General features: G+C 49.2%; 1 protein-coding gene across 1 annotated transcript in view; it reads right to left on the reverse strand.

Annotated features, from left to right (window-relative positions):
- The window catches only part of IQCA1 (IQ motif containing with AAA domain 1), a 171,894-nt gene that overhangs the window by 6,343 nt on the left and 142,969 nt on the right, over nt 1-22,582 (reverse strand). Inside the window, exons 16-18 of the mRNA XM_007184769.2 lie at nt 18,771-18,857; nt 8,426-8,603; nt 244-482 (exon numbers count right to left, since the gene is read on the reverse strand). Coding sequence (XP_007184831.2) covers nt 244-482; nt 8,426-8,603; nt 18,771-18,857 — 504 coding nt within the window. The remainder of the gene's footprint in view (nt 1-243; nt 483-8,425; nt 8,604-18,770; nt 18,858-22,582) is intronic.

A 22,582-nucleotide genomic window follows, 5' to 3' on the forward strand; every position in this document is an offset into this window, starting at 1 on the left:
TGCTACTCAATTCTGCAATTTGGCTGTTCATTTATAAGGTCATGGATCACAAATTTCCTAAAATTTGGAAGACATGTGCTTTACTGCTAAGGCCAGAAAAATATTGTGGCCCCCAAATTTCGAGTTTCTAAATTTTACTGGGTATGGTAGAGTCCAAATGCATGAAACCCAGGAGATTGGAGGGAGGAGGTGATATGACAAGTGTTTGCTGCTAGGACCTGGCCAGATAGGCGTTGCGTTTACCTTAAAGCTTTCTTCTTCCTCTTGGTAGACGGGACTCATGCCGGTGAGAGACGTGATGAACTCGGGGGCGGTGAGCGGCTTGTGAGATAGCTGCCGGATTCTCCGCTCCGTGAGCACCTCCTTCACCACTTGGACGATGTGTCCCTGCGTGAAGCCGTCGCTGATCTTTGCCAGGCAACTGACACTCAAGGCACCAGTGATGACTCCGCCGTTGCGCTGAATGATCTCTTTCCACAAAACTGTTGTATCCAAAATGATGGAAAAGACAGAGAACAGGAGTCACCACAGAGAAAGCAGCATTAACCCAGTTCCCAGGACAAAGCTGCGGCTCACCAAGAAAGGAGAGCACCGGAGGTCTGCTCCAATTTGTAATTCAAATGAGCAGGAAGCCACAGAACCAAATGCTCTGCCCCGAGTGATTTTCAACCCTAAGGGATGCACATCGATGGCCCTGAGGTCTACAGACTACGAGCCCCTTGAACTGACAAGGAAAAATTAAACTGGGGTCAGTATAGTTTTAGGGCGGTACCTTCCAAGATGTTCAAAATCTTCCAAAATTGGAAATTTACGTGGGTGTCTATGGCATTTGGCTAAGTAGGAGTCTGACTTGTTTGAGCTATAAAGTTTATTTCTCACATGATTTTTATGTGTGGAATTGGAATGCAGAGTCCAATTTCTATCAGCTATGGCAGCGCTCAGTTCCCGTTGGGTGTAAGACACTGTCTCACATGTCCTATTAGACAGAGCAACTGGACCCTTTATTCTCTGCCCCCAACAATGGAAAAACATGCACAGATTAACAGATTTACCAGATGGGTGTCCTGTTGTTGTGTGGGTCAGTGGGACCCGGGGTAACCGGAAGATTTCACTTAGAACACAGGGACGCTGTGAAGATGAATTATGAAATTATCCCTGACGTTTACTTAACCTTAGAGATAGGATGGTCCCCATACAACATCTGAGACGAGATTACACTTCGAGAACTATGTCTATTCTGTCAAGAGAGGCTCCGGGGAAATAAATGAGACTTGCTGTGGTGTGTTTAGTTCTATCCAGACAGTGAGGAAGGATGAAGGCAGGGGTAAGGCCTTCCATATCAGAACCAGCCGCGGTACAGAGAAGATTTGGCCAGATGTCTCTAGAGCATTTTGACCTTCTTTGAGGAATATCTGAAACAGTTTTTTAAAAAGTGAAGATTATTGCATGATCTGAGCACCGTCAGGTGTGTGACATGACTGCATCGTCCAAATACATTGATCCAAAACTACCTGATGAAATGAAAAGGTCCAATGACTGTCAAGGGATAGAATGACTTGGAACTTAACTAGGACCCACATCAGAGTCTGGCTTTTGGGGCCACGAGTTATTCCAACAATGCGCTTCCACTGTCCTCCTTGGTGGGGGATCCTTGGCCCCAAGGTGAGCTGAGTTGCTGGGAAGGGGTACATGTTATCATGGGGCCTGTGGTGTCTTCCAACGGTGGAAGGTTAGCCATCAAGGGCTGAAAGCTGCAGTGAGACCAGCAAGGGCCACGGGGGCCCCCAAATTTGCCTGAAGCAACATCTTCCTCTTGCGTCTACACTGTTACTTCCTTGGTGGGTTTATTTGAACCTGAACCCATCTAAAGTAAAAGTGCGAGTAGAAAGATTTACTTCTCAAGCTGCTATGAGAAATAAGGACAAGAATGTGTACAAATCACTTGGAAGAAACTGTTCTGGCATATGGTGGACACTTTCTCTTCTGTAGCTTTATTACTGTTATTTCTGTAATTTTATTACTATCAAGTCATTCCACTTTGTACCAAAGTTTCCTAATGCTCAGTAAAACATCAATTATAAAAGCTAACACAAAGTAAACTACAGAGTATTTCTAAGCATATCTGTGTAAAAGACAGACTGGAGCAGGGGAGGATTACCCTTATCTAAGTACAACTGTTGTAGAGTTAGACATGAGGAGACACAACCCGTGGTAAAAACACACAGCAACTAGAGCAACCAGAGGACTCCATCCCTTGGGATGTCGTCTGTCTCCTGTCCTCATTCATAACATCTAGAAGCCGTGTGAACAGGTCTGAGTGGTGACTCTGGGAGCTGAGAAGGGAACACGTTTTATGGGACAGTCACTGGTGAGAACCCCTAAACCTGAGGACCCGGTAGATACTCCAGGCTGGGAACCCAGAGCAGCTTCAGACTTGGGCACCCGTGGGTGAAATTCCTACCTGCAGCGTGGAGGGGACAAACAGTGAGGGCTAAGGGCTTCCCAGCAACAAATATCTGCTCTCCCATGCCTCCCTGTTAAGCTATGAAAGTCACAGCCTCCTTGTATTTTAACACAAAAATCCCTGCAAGTAAAGATTCAGTAATAGTGATGCAGACGTCGGGATTAACAGATACACACTAGTATATATAAAGCAGATAACCAACAAGGACTTACTGTATAGCACAGGGACCTCTACTCAATATTTTGTAATAACATATAAGGGAAAGGAATCTGGAAAAGAATATACATATATACATACAACTGAATCACTGTGCTGTATACCGGAAACTAACACGATATTGTAGATCAACTATACTCCAATAAAAAAAGTGATGCAAAAAATGACAATTACTCTGGCCTAGTGTGGACATGTAAACACCCTATTGACACTGAACATGTATGATATTTGTGTAAAGTCTTGGTCAAGCTTCGTCAAAATACCTAAAACATTGAAGACTTCCCCAAGCTCATCATTTTTTAATGGTGGTGCAGTCACAGCTGTGGTGGGACTTGCCCACTTGCCCCCAGCCATCTCCAGATCCAGAGAAGGGGAAAGAGAATCAGGCTTGACTTCCTTCTCATGTTTGATGAACTAGACTTACTAGCCTTTAAAAGAACAGCTTCTACTGCTTTTACAAAGCCACCAGATCATGGGTTCTTGGCCCTTAAATAGCTGCTCTGGGGCAAAGAGGGGATTCAGGCGCGGAGGGAGCTCCAGCCTGGTGGCTCATTGCAGTGGGAGCCCCACAGCCAGTACTGGAGCCACGAGCAGGCTGCCAAGCCTTTGGTCCAGCGGGGGAGGTGGGGGTGGTGGTGGGCACAAAAGCACAACAGGCTTGGGGGCTGGCAATGGGCGTGGCCGTGAGGACCAGAGGCCAGGGCTACAGAAAGGTTCAAGGCAGCTGAGGGGCTCTCTGGACCTACTGCTGTGTTTTACCTTCCTTTCTCAGATGTAGAGGGCTTCTCAGTTCTTCAGACTAATCTACATCCCCTTCCCCTTCTTTAGGCTGAAAGGAATCTGGTCTTTGGGGCCCCTTCTCTGCTTTTGGCATTCCCAATTGATTCTATCCTGGCTAGTGCTTGAGACGACATAGTCTCTTAAAATTCATTTTTATTTGGGATTTTGCAAAAGCACAAGAGGGTGAATAATGTGATTTGGATGAGCTTCTGGCCTCCGCAGTCTAGAATTCCACAAAAATTGAAAGACATGGGCTGATAAAAAGAAACGAAATTGAGTTATTTGTAGTGAGGTGGATGGACCTAGAGTCTGTCATACAGAGTGAAGTTAAGTCAGAAAGAGAAAAACAAATACCGTATGCTAACACATATATATGGAATCTAAAAAAAAAAAAAAAACATTCTGAAGAACCTAGGGGCAGGACAGGAATAAAGACGCAGACATAGAGAATGGACTTGAGGACACGGGGAGTGGGAAGGGTAAGCTGGGACAAAGTGAGAGAGTGTCATGGACATATATACACTACCAAACGTAAAATAGACAGCTAGTGGGAAGCAGCAGCATAGCACAGGGAGATCAGCTCGGTGCTTTGTGACCACCTAGAGGGGTGGGATAGGGTGGGTGGGGAGGGAGACCCAAGAGGGAGGAGATATGGGAATGTATATATATGTATAGCTGATTCACTTTGTTATAAAGCAGAAACTAACACAGCATTGTAAAGCAGTTATTACCCCAATAAAGATGTTAAAAAAAAAAAAAAAGAAAGACATGGGCTGGACCCCTCTGAGCAGACACAGGGTCCAAGGTGGGGGGCCTGTGATGAATCGGGTTATTAGCGGAACAGACCCCGGGGAGGAGAGGCAGGAGGAGGCATGAGGAACGTGGAGAGAAGGAAGCCCAAAGGGATTTCTCGGGACTAGACATGGCATTAATCAACCTGGGGGTGGATTTTCTTTGCAGAGACATTTTGAAGGAAACCGCTTGATTTGGGGAAAGGAGGTAGATATTGAATTATATTTGGTAAACCTTAAGGACCGTGTTTCCTCTGGCTGATCTACCCTTCTCTTCTCAGCCCCGTCACTCCCCCGCACCGCCTGGAGAATCTGAGACGTTGGATCGTGAGTGTTCCATGCACCTTTGGCCCTCTGCTGCCAGCAGGTAGATGGACAAGCAAGGGCCCAAGTTACGGATTTGCAGCTCAGGCTTTACAGGCTGCAAGAGACCGTTTTTTTGTTTTTTTAAATTTTTATTTATTTATTTATGGCTGTGTTGGGTCTTCGTTTCTGTGCAAGGGCTTTCTCTAGTTGCGGCGAGCAGGGGCCACTCTTCATCGCGGTGCGCGGGCCTCTCTCTATCGTGGCCTCTCTTGTTGTGGAGCACAGGCTCCAGAGGCACAGGCTCAGTAGTTGTGGCTCACGGGCCCAGTTGCTCCGCGGCATGTGGGATCTTCCCAGACCAGGGCTCGAACCCGTGTCCCCTGCATTGGTAGGCAGATTCTCAACCACTGCGCCACCAGGGAAGCCCCAAGAGACCGTTTTTGATCATTGCAAAGACAGGAATAGTCTTTCTTTAAGATAGATGTCCCAGCCACTGTGGCTATGGTAACTTCAAGGTCACTGGAGGAAACGCTGGACAGCATTTATGATGTTGGCGAGAATGGCAGCCTGAACAAATCACCTACCGAGAAAGAAATATGTGAGACACAAGTGGTTGAGTGGACAGAGCCCTGGGCCCAAGATGACCACTGCTGCAGGTTTATCATCCGCGCACAGGTGAAGGGATGCTTCCTCCCTCCTCTCCCACGATGCTGCCGTGAGGGGATTCAAGTTGGAATCTGTCTTGTGATCTGAGTACCTAGAGAGGCCTGGCACTTTATCAAAAGAACACAACTGTCCTTGTTATACATCAATAGCTTCATTTTGAAAGGGCCTGTGGTTTTGTCAAACAATAGAAACTGTTCAAAGTCAAGAATAATGTTCTAGCCCCTGAAAATTAATAATACTCTACCTTATTCCATTAAGATAGCTTAAAATATATATACAATACAGAGAGAGAGAGAGAGACAGAGAGACAGAGAAACAGAGAGACAGAGAGACACAGAGAATCTAACCAAGGGGCATGAGAGTGGGAAAGCTCTGATGAAGCCAGGAGCGTGGAATCCTCTGTAGTGGGCAGAGAACGCTGGTGCTCACCCATCTCTGTATTGACTCCTTCCTTGGCTAAACTACACATCCCTGCCCCCTTGAACCTTGGTGGGGCCTCGTGACTCATTCTGGCCAATGTGGCTAGAAGAACTGTTGGCCCCTCCTCAGTCTGGTCCCTAAATCTCCTGAGAGATCATTTATACTATCTTTCTTTCTTTTCCTTTGATGCTGGCTGGTTGCAAAGGATCCAGTGGAGGGCTTGTAGGCCCCAGAAGATGGAGAAGTCCCTAGATGGGTGGAGAAATAACTGGGCCCAAAGTCTTCCTGTGCTTTGCATATAACATTGTGATTATGATCACACTTTATCAAGACAGAAACGAATGCATATGGCAAACGGAGTGGCTAATAAGCTAAGAGTTTATAATGTATGGAGAGTAAAGGGTTGTTCTTCTAGCAAATCACACTGACCAGGAACTTAAGATCAACCAGAAAGGACCATATATCCACTCTGTTTTGGTGGTGCTATTGTGACTAATGAAGGATTAATAGAAACCAAGTCTGACCTAATAGTTTTTATTATTATCAGCAATGCACCATGGCTACCACATCATTGCTACCACCATCTCCTCTACCACGACCGCCACCATGACCACCAGCATCTCCATCACCCCCAGGCTGCGGTCATGACCACCATCATCTCGATCACCACCATGCTGTGGTCATGACCACCATCATCTCCATCACCACCATGCTGTGGTCATGACCACCAGCATCTCCATCACCCCCAGGCTGCGGTCACGACCACCACCATCTCCATCACCCCCAGGCTGCGGTCACGACCACCATCATCTCCATCATCACCATGCTGTGGTCACGACCACCATCATCTCCATCACCCCCAGGCTGCGGTCATGACCACTACCATCTCCATCACCACCATGCTGTGGTCATGACCACCATCATCTCCATCACCCCCAGGCTGCAGTCATGACCACCACCATCTCCATCACCACCAGGCTGTGGTCATGACCACCACCATCTCCATCACCACCAGGCTGCAGTCATGACCACCACCATCTCCATCACCACCAGGCTGCAGTCATGACCACCATCATCTCCATCACCCCCAGGCTGTGGTCATGACCACTACCATCTCCATCACCACCATGCTGTGGTCATGACCACCATCATCTCCATCACCCCCAGGCTGCAGTCATGACCACCATCATCTCCATCACCCCCAGGCTGCAGTCATGACCACCACCATCTCCATCACCACCAGGCTGCAGTCATGACCACCAGCATCTCCATCACTTCCAGGCTGCGGTCACCATCACCACCATTTCCAACACCTCCATCATCATCTCTAAACCAAATCTACCACTACCACCACTACCATGGGTGGCCAAGACAACCCCTCAATGAGTCGCACCTTTGGTATTCACATGCTGTGTAGTCCACTGTCCTTGAACTTGGGCTGGCCCTGTGACTTTCTCTTGACCAGCAGAGTGTGGTGAAAGTGACTCTGTGTGACTTCTGCAGCTGGGTAACAAGGATCCTTCCAGCTTTCGCCTGAACCTCTTGAAACGTTTCCCCTTAGGATGCTCCCCCTGGGGACCTAGCTGCCGTGCTGTGGAAGGCCACGGGGAGGGGCCAGGTATAGGAGGTCTGATCACCAGCCCCAGCTGAGCTCCCAGCTGACAGCCAGCAACAACACAGTCCTGGAGGCAACGGTCTTGGATGTCCAGCCCTGTCCAGTCTTCAGATGACTGGAGTCCCAGCCGCCATTTACTGCACCATCATGAAACACCTCGGGGAGAAGTCCCCCGCTGAGCCCAGTGGCCCCTCAGAATCATGAGAGGCGTACTTTGTGGTTTCAAGCCACTGGGGAGGTCTGTCACACAGCAATCGATAATGGAAAGCACCACCAGCACCACTGCCGGCTCCCTGGGCCATTTACCAACCTGCCATTTAAATATTCCTCCTCCACGCCCACCATCACCGCCTTCTCCCCCTCCACCCGTGCTCTCCGGGAGCTGAGATGGGGCTGGGCATTCTAGCCATCTCATATAAGGGTCACCACAGCCCTGTGAACTGAACACTTCTCCCACTTTATAGCTGAGAAAATGGAGGCTCAGAATGTCAGCCTACTTCTCAAGGTCATCAGCTATTTGGTGGGAGAGCCAGGATCAGAACCAGGTCTCGTCAGAACCCACGTGCCACGGCTATTCCCGATTTCACTGCACTGCCTCCCAGGGTCACTTTTTTGTATTGTTCCCATTTAAAAATAGGTTTCAAAAGAAGTGATTTTGAATCTGTCTATCCAAGGGAAAAAATGGAAAAAAGTAAGCTCTTGTTGTATTTAGTGTTTAAGTAAATCAACATTCTCTTGGACTAGTATTTTGAGCCTGGAAAAAAAAATCGACCAGGTGAAAAGAAATGCTGTTGCATGGGAAAGACATCACCACCACGGGGACAAGCTGAGTGACCCTAATCTACCTGTCAAAAGAAAAATTCTCACCCACAGGGGCTTTTGTCTCCTTCAGGGCTCAAAATAATAACCCCTGGCCAGTTTCCTTTTGTCTTGGGTAAAAAGAATTATGTTAACAACAGAACAGAGATCTATTGCTCTTGGGACCTGGTGTTTATGTTTATGGCTTGGAGTTCGGCTGACGTCCTGGGGCACTGGGACTTACATCACCTTCTGATGGTCACTGGGTGACAAAGGCCACCCTCCTGGCTCAAGCCCACATGCCTGCAAGCCCACACCGGACGGCCCAGCCTCGGTTACTGCATACTGGAAGGGGTGAGGGCTACTTGCCATATCTGGAAGCATAGTCTGGTCTGGGAACCAAAATAATTTTTTGATAAACTTTGCAAAAAGGTTGAAGTTCAGCGTCAAAAGGTCGCTGTGTTGTCCCCACAATCAGAATCCTGTCATCTGGTTTCAGGAGTTTCAGGATTTTGGGAAGCTGTTTTTTCAGGCGCTTAGGTTCCATCTGGGAGGAAGAGAGAGGGAAAAAAATGAGCCCACATAAAGAAAACAAGAGTTAAGAACAAAAGAAAATATAGCCTTGGATGCACTGTGGCAAACATTTGCTAAAAAGTGATGCCCAAACACACTGGCTTAGAGTTTGTTCCGGGCCGGGTCTCGGGACGTGGTTCCTGGTTTGCATGGTCTGAACCGCTGGCACTTCCTCTCCTTAAATCCGGTGTTCAGATTTGGAAAGGGGGAAGGAAGGAAGCACCTGACCGAACGTTCTAGCATCTTAACCCTAAGAATGGGAAGCAGGGCGGATTTCCAAGCGGAAGGAAGCTGGCTGGGATTGAGAATTGGTTTCCAGTGTGTTCCTCTGAGCTGTTTTGAAGGTGAACTCAAGATTTCCTTTGCTGACGGCCGTGACAATGAGGACCAAGGTCTTGGATCTCAGATCTGAAAACAGCTGGTTACATAAGAGTGTGAAACTTCTCTCTGAAGCAGTTTGGATGTAGTTTGAACCTGTATTATTTCAGTATAATCTCAGCACTAATGAGGGACAGGAGCAAGGCTTGAGGTACCCGAGGCAGGATAACTTCTGGCCTCTGGGTGGGGTGGGGGGGGGCGTGTCAGATTTGGCCACGTTGCCATGGCAACGCACGGGCTTTAAATCAACCACAACTAGTGCAGCAAGAGAAGACGAAGTGGCTAGGGGTGATGGGGGGGCCTCCACAGAGACACCCAAGAACAATCTGGGCCTTTTTTGCTCCCATTTGGCTCAGGGGCAATTGAGCCAGAGAGTTAAAGATCCCACCTATCCTGGGGCTTTCCTGGAACCGCCCCAGCACATGTGAGCTGCTCTATAGAGACGAGGTCACCTGTTGTTTGGCCCTGTGTGTCCTGCACACCTGGCCGGACGACAGCCCCGCACGTCTGCCCGCAGGAAGGGGCTGGCAACATCTAGGGAAGGGAGTGGGCGTGGGATAAATTCCATGCTCGAGAATAAAAGCGAATGGCAGGAAACTGGAGGCAGGGGGGTGACAGAGCTGTGCATGGCTGCAGGGCCTTTGGGACAAGGACACTCCTGTGCTGGGGGATCCGTTCCCTGGGAGGCCCTTTGGCTGCCCCGTGGAATTGGGAGTCAGACCTGGTACAGCAGCCTGCTGGGCAGAGGCGGGGAGGGTGGGGTTAGGAGTGTGGTCCGCAGGGCGGGTGTGAGCTGGGTGGGTGACACCGGGGAGGGAAGGGGGAGGGAATGGGCTGTGGCCATGCAGGGAGCCCAGTGTCGCGCCCCTTCCTCCTTCCTTTTGTTTGACCAACAGAAAGGCCCAGGTCCATGTCTGGATTGACGGGGTGCAGGGAAGATACTGGATGAGAAAGAGCAAGACGCCAGGCCGAGGGCCCGTTCGGAGGAAAGCCCAGTGGGAAGTTGCAGAAACTTTTGGCTCCAATGAGGCATGAGGTTGGGGGCTTGCCTTGACCTTCCAGGACAGGGCAGCTTGTTACTTCCCGGCCCGTCTGCCTTGCTCATTACTTCTTACGCCCAGGCTGCTTCTGTAGTACTGGTAGCATCTACTGCGTGTTTCCTGTGTTCCAGGGATCTCGCTCGGTGCCTGACATGAACCTTCTCACCTTATCCTCGCAGCCACCCCAGGAGAGGGACCCGTCCTCACCCTCACTCCGGAGATGCTGGCCTGAGGCACAAGGAGGCCAAGCGACGTCTGCGACCCAGAGTTCATGAGCCGGTCCCCAGCTGCCAGCACGGAGTTAGTGACTCCAGAACCTTGCTCCTCCCCCTGTTCTGGGGACCCTGCCTTTCAGAGGGGATGTGCGGGGGGGCCTTGCTTGCCCCACCCCCAACTCCCTTCCTGTTTAGGGGCCTATAGCGATTGAGGGCTGCAAAGGAGACTTAAAATATCTATTATTATTATACTATGTTATCTATTATTATGTTTATATCATTATTATGGTATAGATCAGCTTTCTTGAGATATAATTCACATACCATATAATTCACCTATTTAAAATGTATGATTCACCAATAAAATTAAAATATTAAAAAAATAAAATGTATGATTCAGTGGTTTTTAGTATATTCACAGAGTTGTGCAACCATCACCACAATTAATTTTAGAACGTTTTCATGTTCGTTACCCCCAAAAGACCCCAACCATTAGCAGTCACTGCCCATTTTCCCCCAACCTCCTTCTGCAATCCTAGGCAATCACTAATCTACTTTCTGTCTGTACAGATTTGTATATTCTGGATATTTCATAAATAGAATCATTCAATATGTGTCTCTATGTGTGTGTGTGGCTTCTTTCATTTAGGATAACATTTTCGAGGTTCACCCATGTTGTGGCGTGTTTTAGTACTTCATTTTTCTTTTTTTAATTTTTATTTATCTATTTATTTATTTTTGGCTGTGTTCGGTCTTCGTTTCTGTGCGAGGGCTTTCTCTAGTTGCGGCAAGCGGGGGCCACTCTTCATTGCAGTGCATGGGCCTCTCACTATCGCAGCCTCTCCTGTTGCGGAGCACAGGCTCCAGACGCGCAGGCTCAGTAGTTGTGGCTCACGGGCCTAGTTGCTCCACAGCATGTGGGATCTTCCCAGACCAGGGCTCGAACCCGTGTCCCCTGCATTGGCAGGCAGATTCTCAACCACTGCGCCACGAGGGAAGCCCAGCACTTCATTTTAATTGCTGAATGACATCCATTGTATGGTTATGCCACATTTTATTTATCTACTCATCAGTTGATGGACATTTGTTTTTCTTACGCTTTTTGGCTGTTGTGAATAACGCTGCTATGAACATTTGTGTATAAGATTTGTATGGACTAATGTTTTCATATCTCTTGGGTATGTACAGAGGAATTGAATTGCTAGGTCTTACGGTTACTCTATGTTTAACCTTTTAAAGAAATGCCAGACTTTTCTAAAGTGTCTGCACCATTTTACAATCCTAGCAGACAGCAGAAGATTTAAGTTTCTCTGGACCCTTACCAACACTTGTTATTGTTTTTCTTACTTTTTCCTTTTATTTAGCCAACCTAGTGGGTGTGAAGTGGTATCGGATTGTGGTTTTGACTTTTACCTCCCTGGAGGCTAAAGATGTTAGCATCTTTTCAGGTGCTTAATGGCCATTTGTATACCTTCTTTGGAAAAATGTGTATTCAGATCCTTTGCCCATTTTTTAAATTGGGTTACTTGTCTTTTTAATATTGAGTTGTAAGAGTCATTTATATGTTCTAGATACAGGTCCCTTGTCAGATTAATGACTTGCAAATATTTTCTCCCATTCCGAGTTGTCTTTTCACTTTCTTGTTGATATCTTTTACAGCAAAAAGTTTTCAGTTTTGATGAGTTCAGTTTAAGTTTTCTTCCGTTGCTTGTACTCCTGATGTTGTATCTAAGACACCACTGCTTAATCCAAGGTCACAGAGATTTATGTCTCTATTTTCTTCTAAGGGTTTTATAGTTTTAGCTCTTGCTTTTAGGTCTGTGGTGCATTGTTGGTTAACTGTGCAAGGTAGGGGTCCAACTTCATTCTTTTGCAGGTGGCAATCCAATTGTCCTAGCAGCATTTGTTGAAAAGACTATTCTTTCTCCATTGAATTGTCTTGGCACTTCTGTCAAAAAAGTCAATTTTTTTGTAAATGTGAGGGTTTATTTCTGGACCAGTTCTATTCCATTGGCCCATATGTCTCTCCTTAGGCCAGTACCACACTGTCCTGATTGCTGCAGCTTTATGGTAAGTTTTGAAACTGGGAAGTGAGAGTTCTCCAACTCCGTTCTTTCTCAAGATTGTTTTGGCTATTCTGGGTCCTTTGAATTTCCATATGGATTTTAGGATCAGCTTGTCAATTTCTGCAACTAAGGTCGCTGGAATTTTGATGGGAATTGTGTTGAATCTGTAGATCAATCTGGGGATTCTTGCCATCTTAATAATAAGTTTTTCAATCCATGAACATGATGTATCTTTCTATTTATCGAGGTCTTCATTAACTTTTTTCAACAATGTTTTTGTAGTCTTCAGAGTAGAAGTCTTGCACTTCTTTTGTTAAGTTTATTCTGATTTTTTGGATGTTATTATAAATGGAATTGTTTTCTTAATTCTAAGTTTTTCATTGCCAGTGTATAGAAATGTTGCTTTTTGTATATTGATCTTATATCCTATCCTGCAACCTTGCTGAACTAGTTTATTAGTTCTAATACTGCTTTAGTGAATTCCTTAGGATTTTCTGTATACAAGATCATGTCATCTACAAATATAGTTTTATTTCTTCCTTTTCAATATGGATGCCTTACTTAATTTTCCTCCCTGATTGCCCTGGTGAGAACCTCCAATATAATGTTGGATAGAAGAGGCACTCTTAAGGGGAAAACATCCAGTCTTTTACCATTAAGGATGATGTCAGCTGTGGATTTTTTTGTAGTTGCCCTTTATCAGGCTGAGGAAGTTTCCTTTTCTTTCTATTTTTTTAATCATGAAGGGGTGTTGTATTTTGTCAAATGCTTTTTCTGCATCTGTTGAGAGGACGGTGTGGTTTCTGTCCTTTATTTTTAATGATATAGTATATTACATTAATTGATTTTTGGATGTTAAGCCTGGGATAAATCCCACTTGGTCATGGTGTACAATCCTTTTTCTGTGTTGTTGGATTCAGTTTAAAGGGACGTTCTGTAATGTAACTCACAGCAGAGAAAGAGATGGGATTTTTACAGCAAAATAAATCTCACAGGCTGGGCCTGAAGCCAGATCACCAGGCAGCTTCTGATCATTTCCTCCTGACCTTACAGAAGTCCAGAGGCTGCTTGGCTTCATCAGGAGGGAACAATGGCCCTGCAGGACTCCACCCAGGAAGCATGAATGGGGGTTGGGGACAACAGAGGAGCTTAAAAGAGGGCAAAGCACAGGAGAGGGATGACCCAGAATGAGACTCCCTGAAATCCCGGAAATGGGCATAAGGATGGAAACCTGCTCTCGAAGGGGCGGCTCCCCAACCCCTAGCCCAGGTCTTTGCAGAAACCTGCCTTTGCTCAGACCCATGCTTCTGGGCTGCCTAGGATAGGGAGGCATGTTTGGTGGACCTTGACTTTGCTACTGAACTTCCCTCAGGGGTCGGGCTCTGTGCAAAAATGAAAAAGCTCAAGGAAAAAAACTCCATAATAACAGGCAGATGATGTAGCAAATGGTTCAGTACACAGGCTTTGGGTCAGACAGATCTGATCCCAGTCTTGGCTCTGCTCTTAACAGATGTGTGACCTTGGGCAGGTTACTCAGCTTCTCTGAGCCTTAGTCCCTGCATCTGAGAAATGGGAATAATCATAGGTCCTAACCTGGAGGGATGCCATGAGGGGTATACGGTATAATGTGTCTGTCTGACAAGTGCTTGAAATATAAGTGCTGGTAGGAAATCAATGCTAGGTCTGCTCTATTGAAGAGAAAGGTTTCTAAAGGGGAGAGTCATAAAAACTGGGGGCTTTATGATTTGAAGGAAACTAGCAATATTGCCAACGGAGCTGAAAATGACGGTGTAAAAATCTCCCCCAGTTTCCACTGCACTGGATGATGAGACGTCAATTGCTCATCTCTGAGGAGCACCTCCTAGGCCTCATGCCGCTGAGGAAAGACCTCTGCTGAGATTCTGGAAGAATATTCCTTATAGGAATATCTACACCTGTGCCAGGAAAAAATCCACTGCATTTAGACAAGGCTTGGAGAGTTTGGAGATATTCAGAATTCATTTTACCAGGGTGGATCCAAAGCTCTCTTATGAAAAGTTGTTATACTAAAAACGTAACCCTTTGAAAAGGCAGGAGGAGGGGCAGGGTCATGTGGTAGGTAGTGATGGAGGAGGAGTTTGGCCTGAGTTGGCAGCATTGTGGGGGAGGTATCCCATGGGTGATTCTGGGTGATGCCGGGTGATTGCACCTGAGCCTCAGGGGAGAGCTGCAGGCTGGGGATGGAGTGGGGGCACTCGTTGGCTTAGGGGTGATTTGTTAAGCTGGTGCCCAAGGAGGGCGAGGAGAGCAAAAAGGTCTGTGGGCCTGAGATGGAATCTCAGTGAGCACCAGTGTATTTAAGGGGTGGGTAGAAGTGCATAAGGAGACACAGAAGAAAGTGTTGGTGGGGTCTGAGGAGACCAGGAGAAGGCTATGGGGGCTAAGGGAGGACAGAGTTTTACAAGCTGGGGCCCACTGGCGAAATGGATTTCAAAGAACTTTGTGAGAGCAGTTTCCATGGAGCTGGAGAGCATCAAGTGGACAGTGGCGGGTTGAAGAGTGAGCGGGGATGGTGAGAATAGTCTTTTAAGAAGCTTGATGGAGAAAACGCAAGGTGGTAGGGGCGACTGGGGCGTGTGTGGGGTGCACATGGAGCTGCCCAAAGACCGGTGGAAGAAGGACTGACCCCAGGACCCTGCTGAGACTGGAGACTACTACTCTGTGGGGGCAGACACACGCTTGCAAGGTCTGAGCCCATCCCCAGCAGCCTGGTTGCCATGGTGACAGTGGTGCAGTCCTGCCTGTTCTGAGGCAGGAGATGATATTGCTGTCTGTGTCTCCTGACAGTGGCAGAGATGACCGAACTTAATTAGCCTGTTTGGATAACAAATGTTGATCCTGGGCTGCGTCCAGAGTGACATCTTCACTGATGGCGAGTCCCAACAGGAGGGGATGGAAATGAAAGGTGAGTACATTCAGCCAACACTCTTCTGCACTTGGGCCACCCCTGTTCCGGTTCAGAGCCGCGTCCATTATGCATGAGACTGGCGTGCTCATCCATCGTGTCAGCCAACATCCCCACCATCACCTGGCAACCTTCTCAGTCGCCCCGACCGCTGGACCTGCCAGCCCCACACTACCTTATCATTGTGGGCAATTTCAAGTTAGTGTCTAACACCCATGCGGCAGTTTCCATTTGCTTTTCTGCAGCCAGCTCCACTAAACCACGGCAGCAGCCAGCTCCAACCCGGCCAGCGCTTCCCTCGCGGAGGCCCTACTGTCATGTGGGCGGGGCTCCTGCTGGATGGAGTCCTGGGGGTAATGGAGCAGAGAACGCAGCAGCAGCCCGTCCTGCCTCATTCCTTACTGCGTTCGCCTCACACACCAACAGCTGACCACGGCTCCAGCCTCAGAGGGTGGAAAGGAGGGCCCTCCTCCTGGGAGGGGAGAGGGAGGGCGCTGTCCAGGCATCTGCCAAGTCCCTGGGGGCTGGGTGTTGAGGACAACGTGGAGGGCAGGGGTGGTCAGGGTCCAGGGGACTCCGGAGCCTGACACATTCGCCTCTAAGACCTGAAGGCCCCACGGGCAGCCTTCAGGATGTGGTTTAAAGTAGCCTGGGGGTTGAAGAGGGGAGGAGGGAGGACACAGGTGTAGTGGAAGCGTGGAGGGTCAGCCGGGAAGCCAGTGCTAACACCGGACCTGCATCCAGGCAAGGAGAGAGGGGGTCCTGCCTCTGAGTCCCAGCACTGCACTTGACCAGCTGCGCGCCCTCTCGGGCCTTTGTCCTCTCCTGCAAAACACAGGAAGGCCGCCTCCCTCCCAGGGTGCTAGGAGCTTCCTGACCTACGCGTTGTGCCCCCTGGGCGTCCTCTGCCTGTTGCAGCAGCCCTAGGGGTCCCTGTGCCCGACTCTGCACCCAGGAGCCATCGCTGCCACCTGGCCTTCTCCGTTGCCTCCCTCCTTACGACTGCACGAGCCTCCACACTGTACCTCCTAAAGGGCCTGAGCCCAGAGGTGGAGGCCTTGACGGTGGAGCTAGTCATTGTGGGTGAGAGTTTTTTTCGAAGAGCGTTCCTGGAATTCCTCCAATGCCCTGGGCGGACGCCAGGAGTGCTCTGTGTCGTGGCTGTAGGTGGTGGTCTCTCTGCAGGTGGACATTCTTCTCTAGGTTTCAGCACCTTGGGGATCGGGGGAGCCTTTGGGACGGAGGCTGGGCTGGGTGGCAGTAAGGACGCCGGGTTCCTGGATGGCCAGGTGATGCAATGTGGAACCGGTCGTGCTACCTCCTGGTGCCTCTCGTTGGCGGATGCAGCTGCTGCCCTTGGAATTTGGTGGTCACCTCCAGAGCTTGGACGTCCGATGCTCATGACTGCCCCAGGCCCTGGAGGCTGAGGGGCTTGGGTAAGGACAGGAGTCAGAGGCTGGAGGTGGGGTGGGAAGGAGAGGAGAGCTGGCCCAGCGCTGGCCCCAGAGGCAGGAAGGCAGCAGGAACCCTGCAGGCCTGCTCTCCGAGGGGCAGGCCCAGGATGTCGAGCTGGAGGATGCACAGGCAGTGGTTCTCTGCCCACCGTGCTCTCCCCTGGCCGGGGCACTGGAGCTGGGGCCCCTGCACTGCTGCAGGGCTGTGCCTGCCCCTTGCAGCTCTGTCTGTGCCTGGGCTGGCTCAGGCCCCCAGCTGGCCTCTGGACATTTGGGGGCCTAGGGACCCTTCTGCTTGTATTCATCAGGCATCCTGGGATTTTCCCAGGTTGTGATTCAGTCCTCAGTGCAGTTAATTCCCCGGACAGACGACAGACTCTTCTAATGCAGAGGTGGACAGAATAAATGTCCGATTTGTCCGCAACAAAGACTGTGCCACCAAAGGCCTTCATTTTCTGCAGGAATGACTAGTCCGTGACTATATTTGTGGGAATCAGAGATTGTGCTGGAGAGAACATCTCGGGGTCAGCAAGGAAGGGCCTATTCAGGGGAGGGTTCTGGAGACTCTCCTTTGCCGGCTCCCTGCTCTTTCACAGGGACTCCCCTTAGGGGGGGCGTCTACTGAACTCTCATTTCGTTCCCTGCCTGACGCTCCCTCAAAGCCCACCAGCCCTTCCCCCAGGGCCCCTCTGGCTCTCTCAAACGGGCATGTCCATCCCTCTTACTCTCGACCCACTGAGGAGTACAGACGAGCAGACGTAATTGTTGGCGACAAACCGACAGCTCGAGGGGGTCATGGGAGGGAATTCGAGAGGGGCTTCACGAACTCAGAGGCTGTTCTCTCTGGAGCCCTTTAATTAGATAGTTAAGGAAGTGGATGCTCAGAGAGGTTAAATTACTTGCTCAGGGACACACAGCCAACTAAGATGAAGGGCAAAGCAGGGCTGGAACATACATGTCGTGAATTCTCATTCTCCAGGCTGATGTCCAGCAGGAGAGCCCTTGCCCATTAATGAGACAAAGCTGGTGACGTGAAGTGTGTGACACCTTGGATCACACACTGCCTTGCATCTCTCTTTAGACTTATCGTAGTAACTGCTGCCTTCAAGTTCACATGTATGTGGCCTTTTAAAAGATTTATTTTATTTTGTTGTTTTTTAAAAATTAATTTTCATTGGAGTATAGTTGCTTTACTGTATGTGGACTTTTTTTTTTAACGTACCAACTTCGCCAGCAGAGGGAGCTACCTACCAGATTCCCAGATTAAATAATAAATGAGTCCTCTTAAGAGTTTCTAAAATGACAGGGCAATCAAGGCTCATTTGGGGAAGAAAAGATTCAGCTTTCATTCTTTATCCAAATCATCTCTACCTGCTAAAAATGATGTATAATACATAAGGAGCAAAAGTGATTAAAATCCTTATGAATTTAATCAGAAATTCACAGTTAACCACTATTTGCTTTGGTGCAAATTGATGTGGAATAACAATCATGTGTATCTGCAAATTTTTTTTAACTTGTGGGAAATTTGCTGGTGATTTGCGGGGGGGAAGTGCGGGGGAGGGGAGCCATTGAAAGGAGAGAAAAGGAGGAAGGAAGCAATTGACAGAAGACTCCCCGGGGACACCCAATGTGGGGCGCTTGGCAGTTCTTTGGACGGTCTTTGTTCATAAATTGCAGGCCTTTTGCTATTTATGATGATGAACAATAGGAAATCCTAATAATAACTCCTATGTGTGCCGTTTGCTGTAACTGAGCGGAGTTCTCTCAATTGTTTCTTACCCCTGAATCGGTAGGTTTGGGTTTAACGCTCCCCTCCCCCCTTCTCCATACTTTTTTTTCATTTCTTCTAAATTATGCCTCGTAAAATCAGACACTGGATCCTTTCAAATGCAGACAAGGGCTTAAGGCAGAGAGACGGCTGCCCCTCGGTTTCCTTCCTCCCTTGAAAAAGCAAGACCGTCTTGAAAAATCGAGGTAGTCCCTGGTACGGGGCCCCTTTGGAGGAGGGGAAGGGCCGCATTAAGAAATGAGAAGCCCTCACCTTCCTTTCGGCGCTGGGGACTTTCTTGTAGAAGGTTTTCTCGGTGTCTCCAATCCACACCACGGAGGGCTGGAGCTGGCGGGCCACCTGCAAGGAGAAATGGTGGGTTGTAAATGCATTTCCCTCTGGGGGGCACACTTGACCCCAGGGGACGGCGGGGGGACTCCCGGGGCTGCACTGCGCATGCGGCCTGTGGCCTCCTTCACAGCGGGATGGGGGCGCTGCCCGGCCCTCTCCCACCTGTGGTCAGGTGCGCTGGGGGTCTGTGCGATCTGCTCCAGGACCCCGAGCCTCGACTCAGTTTGGCTTGAAATAAGCCAATAGTTTTCTGCTGCAAACGAAGGGAATTGGGCCAGGAGTTTTAATTACAGCCTACGCCCCGCTCCCAGGTTGATTCAAGTTTGCTCATTTCGAGAAAAGCTGTTTTAGCACCAGGGCCCCCATGATGCCATTTGTTCGTCTCCGTGTGGCTGCGCCTTTGTGGCCGTGGTTTCCTCTGGAAGGTGGCTCTGAGCCCCTCCAGGGCGAGCGGGGCTTCGTGACAGCACTGGGACTTACCGTGGGCCCATGAATAATTGCCACGCACCTAACAATCTCTTCAAAGCGCCCCCATGAGAGCAGAGTTCGGGTATTTTTGCAACAATTTGTGCTTTGTGCAAAATGGTGACAGATAAAAGCGGTCTCCAGCCACAGAGAATGCAGTGTTACGTACTCCTATTTTTGTATTTCTTTAAACATCATTAAGGCAGCAGGTATGATTCTTAAACCAAGGCAGACATTTAATAAATGATGGAAAAATCACCGGGAACACTGGCTGAGTCTGCTTCCGCCAGCACTACGTACCAAGGGAAGCAGATTATGCGCGTTCAAAGACAAAAGTGGATTCAGCTTGATCCCCTTGCCAGTCCGACCCCCGGGCTGGCTGTATTCCAGTCCCACACATGCCAGGACGCCAGGACGTTCAGAGAGGAAACGGTACCAGCCAACCACTCTACGGTCAGCGTTATTCTTTAGGCCCTGAGCCACAGAGTTTAAGAATTCAGAATCACAAGTTTCAATCCCAGTACCCGAGGCAGCTTGGCGTGGAGCAATCAAAATAGTGAGCGAGACAGGCCCGGGCCACACACACTGTACAGGGCATCACACGCAAGATTACGGCCAGCACAGACCAGCACTTCCTCTGCTTGGAGGGTGTCACCTGTGATACCTCATGTGAGCTCACTACAGCCCTATGTAGCAGGTAGCATTATTATCATCCCTGTTTACAGATGGAGAAACTGAGGCTCAAAGACACTACATGACCTGTCCGAGGTCACACAGCTAGAAAGTGGCTGAAGCAGGATGCGAGGCCAGGCTGATTGATGGCTGCCGGGTCTGTGCTGGAGGCATGGCCATGTCCTCGGGTCCCCTCACTTCCTCCAGCCAGATGCTTGAGCACCCTCCCTTGCCCCACCTCCCCGTCTAACCATCCTCAAGTCTATCCATCCCCCCTCCTAATCTCCTTCAACCACATCAGTGCATCCATTCTCTCAGCTCCTGACTTTAACCCCCGACTTCTTTCCAGCTGTCTTGCCCACTGCAGTCAGAGGGACCCACTCAAGTGTCAGAGGGGCAGGCTCCAAGGAACCACTGTGCCACTAAAAGCTATTTTGGGTTTAAGTCAAAAGCTTCCCTGCTTCCAGCCCCCAAAGAAAATAAGAAAATGAGATACTGTACATAAAAGGTTTTCAGCTTCTCTGAAAAAAGATACTTTATAATAGCAAAGGCAAAACTCTGATTCTTTTCAATCCCTCTTGAAAATCTTAGCTTTAGAACGGAAACCAATGGAAACACAGTTTTCACATAAGCAGCTGTCTCCTGTCTCAGGCTGACTCGTGCGCTCACCGAGGCAGCAGACCGGCCTCTCCTGTGTCCATCTGGCAAACACCGGATCTTCCATGGCTCTTATTTGTGTGCCTCTTTTCTCTAGATCCAGCTGTTCTTAATGGAAATTGCAGATGTGAGTACCAAGTATTCCAGCGTTCCTTTTCTCTTTCTGCTTTTAACAAGGTAAGCTACCTAGATGGACTTGACACACAGGCATCTTATTAGTTTGGGATAACTTTGAAAGCAGCAGTCTTATTTCTCGCACCTTATTTAAAGTTGTTCTGAAAACCTGGCCACACCATTCCATTGAATGGGAACGCTAAGGATTGTTCCCTGAACTTGAGCGCTCTCTCTGAGCGGTGGGGGAATTCCACACTTCCTGTGTTTCTAACACGCACCTGTGAAGGAATTCCTTCCTCAGGACTGTCACCTGCTCTGGGGTTCCCAGGGCTGTGCAGAGGGCCTGGGTGGCCACATGGTTTGGAAGGGCTCAGTGATTATCAAATGAGCAGAAAACACTTCCCAAGCGAGTTCTTTGATGATAACAATACAAAGAATGGTCATTTGCAAATTGCCTTGAGATCTAGGACGCCACTGCTACTCCCTTTCCATGTACCCCATGCGGAGGCAAGCGTGTCCCACCCGACTCCCCTTTACACATAAGGTGCCGAGGCGGAGAAAGAAGTCCGTAAAATCCCCTCCTCCCCCGGCACAGAGAAATGTGGAGCCCAGAGTAAGCCCTGGGTCGGCCCGACACCCCCAGGCCAGCACTATCATCCAGGCAGCAGGTTCCCACGTTGCCATGGAGAGAAGATGCCTATTCCAAAGCATCTCCTTACCCTTGGCCCGTGTCCTCCTCTATCACCTTTCACTCTAACAGGAAGAAGGGCTCTAAGACCATCACTGTCTTGTCCTCCAGAGCATGAATCTCTATTTCCCTGACCTTCCTCGGTGGCGTGCCTGGTCAGGGGACGTCTGGTGACCTTGGTCAGTTCTGGGCAGAGAAGAGGGGTACAGAAAGCTGGGCCCTCCCAGGCCGAACACCTCTCCCACCAGGAAGAATGGAAGGAGCTGAGGCTCTTTTCCTTGGGGAAAAGAAGACTCAAGGGGGCAAGTGAGCTGATTTCAAATAGTTGAAAGGCTGTCATGGGGAAGAAAGTCTGGTTTTATTATTTTGGGTCCAGCATGTAGAATGAAAGCCATTCTCTCATTTTTCATTCACAACATTGATAGAGGGGCTTTGATGTGCAGGGCACTGGGGTAGGTGCTGGGGTCGCTGACTTCAAGGAGCCCACCGATAGAAGGGGAGGGCAGATGTGCAGCTGGGAGGGGGGCGCAAGGAAAATAGGGTGTCAGCAAGGACCACCGATGACAGAAAGAGGGAGAAGTGGATGAGGGGGTAAGTAGAAATGGAGACTGCAGACGAGGGTTAAAGGAGACAGACCTTCCAATGGTTTCCAAAAGGTCCCAGAGCCTGAAGAAGGGGATGCATCTGCCATGCTCAGGACAGGAGCCAAGGTGCAGGGCTAGGTGTGCCCGCATGGGGCTGCTCGGGGTCATTCTGGAAGGTGTCACAAAGGCCTTGGCCGTGCTACGGAGTTTGCTTCTACCCTGGAAGCTGTGGAGAGTCTGTAAGGGTCTTGAATCGTGACCTTTGATGCTGGTTGTGTTAGAGGAAAATCTCTCTGGTAGGGTGTGAAGCATGACTGCTCCCCGGAGACTGGGAAGGAGATGGGGGTGTGTGTACAGATGGCGTGGTGAGAGGTGAGGCTGGAGGCAGGGAGAGGGTTCGGAGGCTTTTGGAGGAAGAGGAGGTGAGATCTGGGGCAGAGGAGTGGCGGGGAGGGCAGGAGACGGATGTGAGGGGCATTTAGGATCTGCCAGACCTGGTGATGGTTGGGTGAGGGATGAGGAAGTAGGGGGTCTCCAACGCTGGGAGGCCTGGA

The sequence above is a fragment of the Balaenoptera acutorostrata genome, chromosome 8 (assembly GCF_949987535.1).
Source record: "Balaenoptera acutorostrata chromosome 8, mBalAcu1.1, whole genome shotgun sequence".
NCBI classification, from domain to species: Eukaryota; Metazoa; Chordata; class Mammalia; order Artiodactyla; family Balaenopteridae; genus Balaenoptera; species Balaenoptera acutorostrata.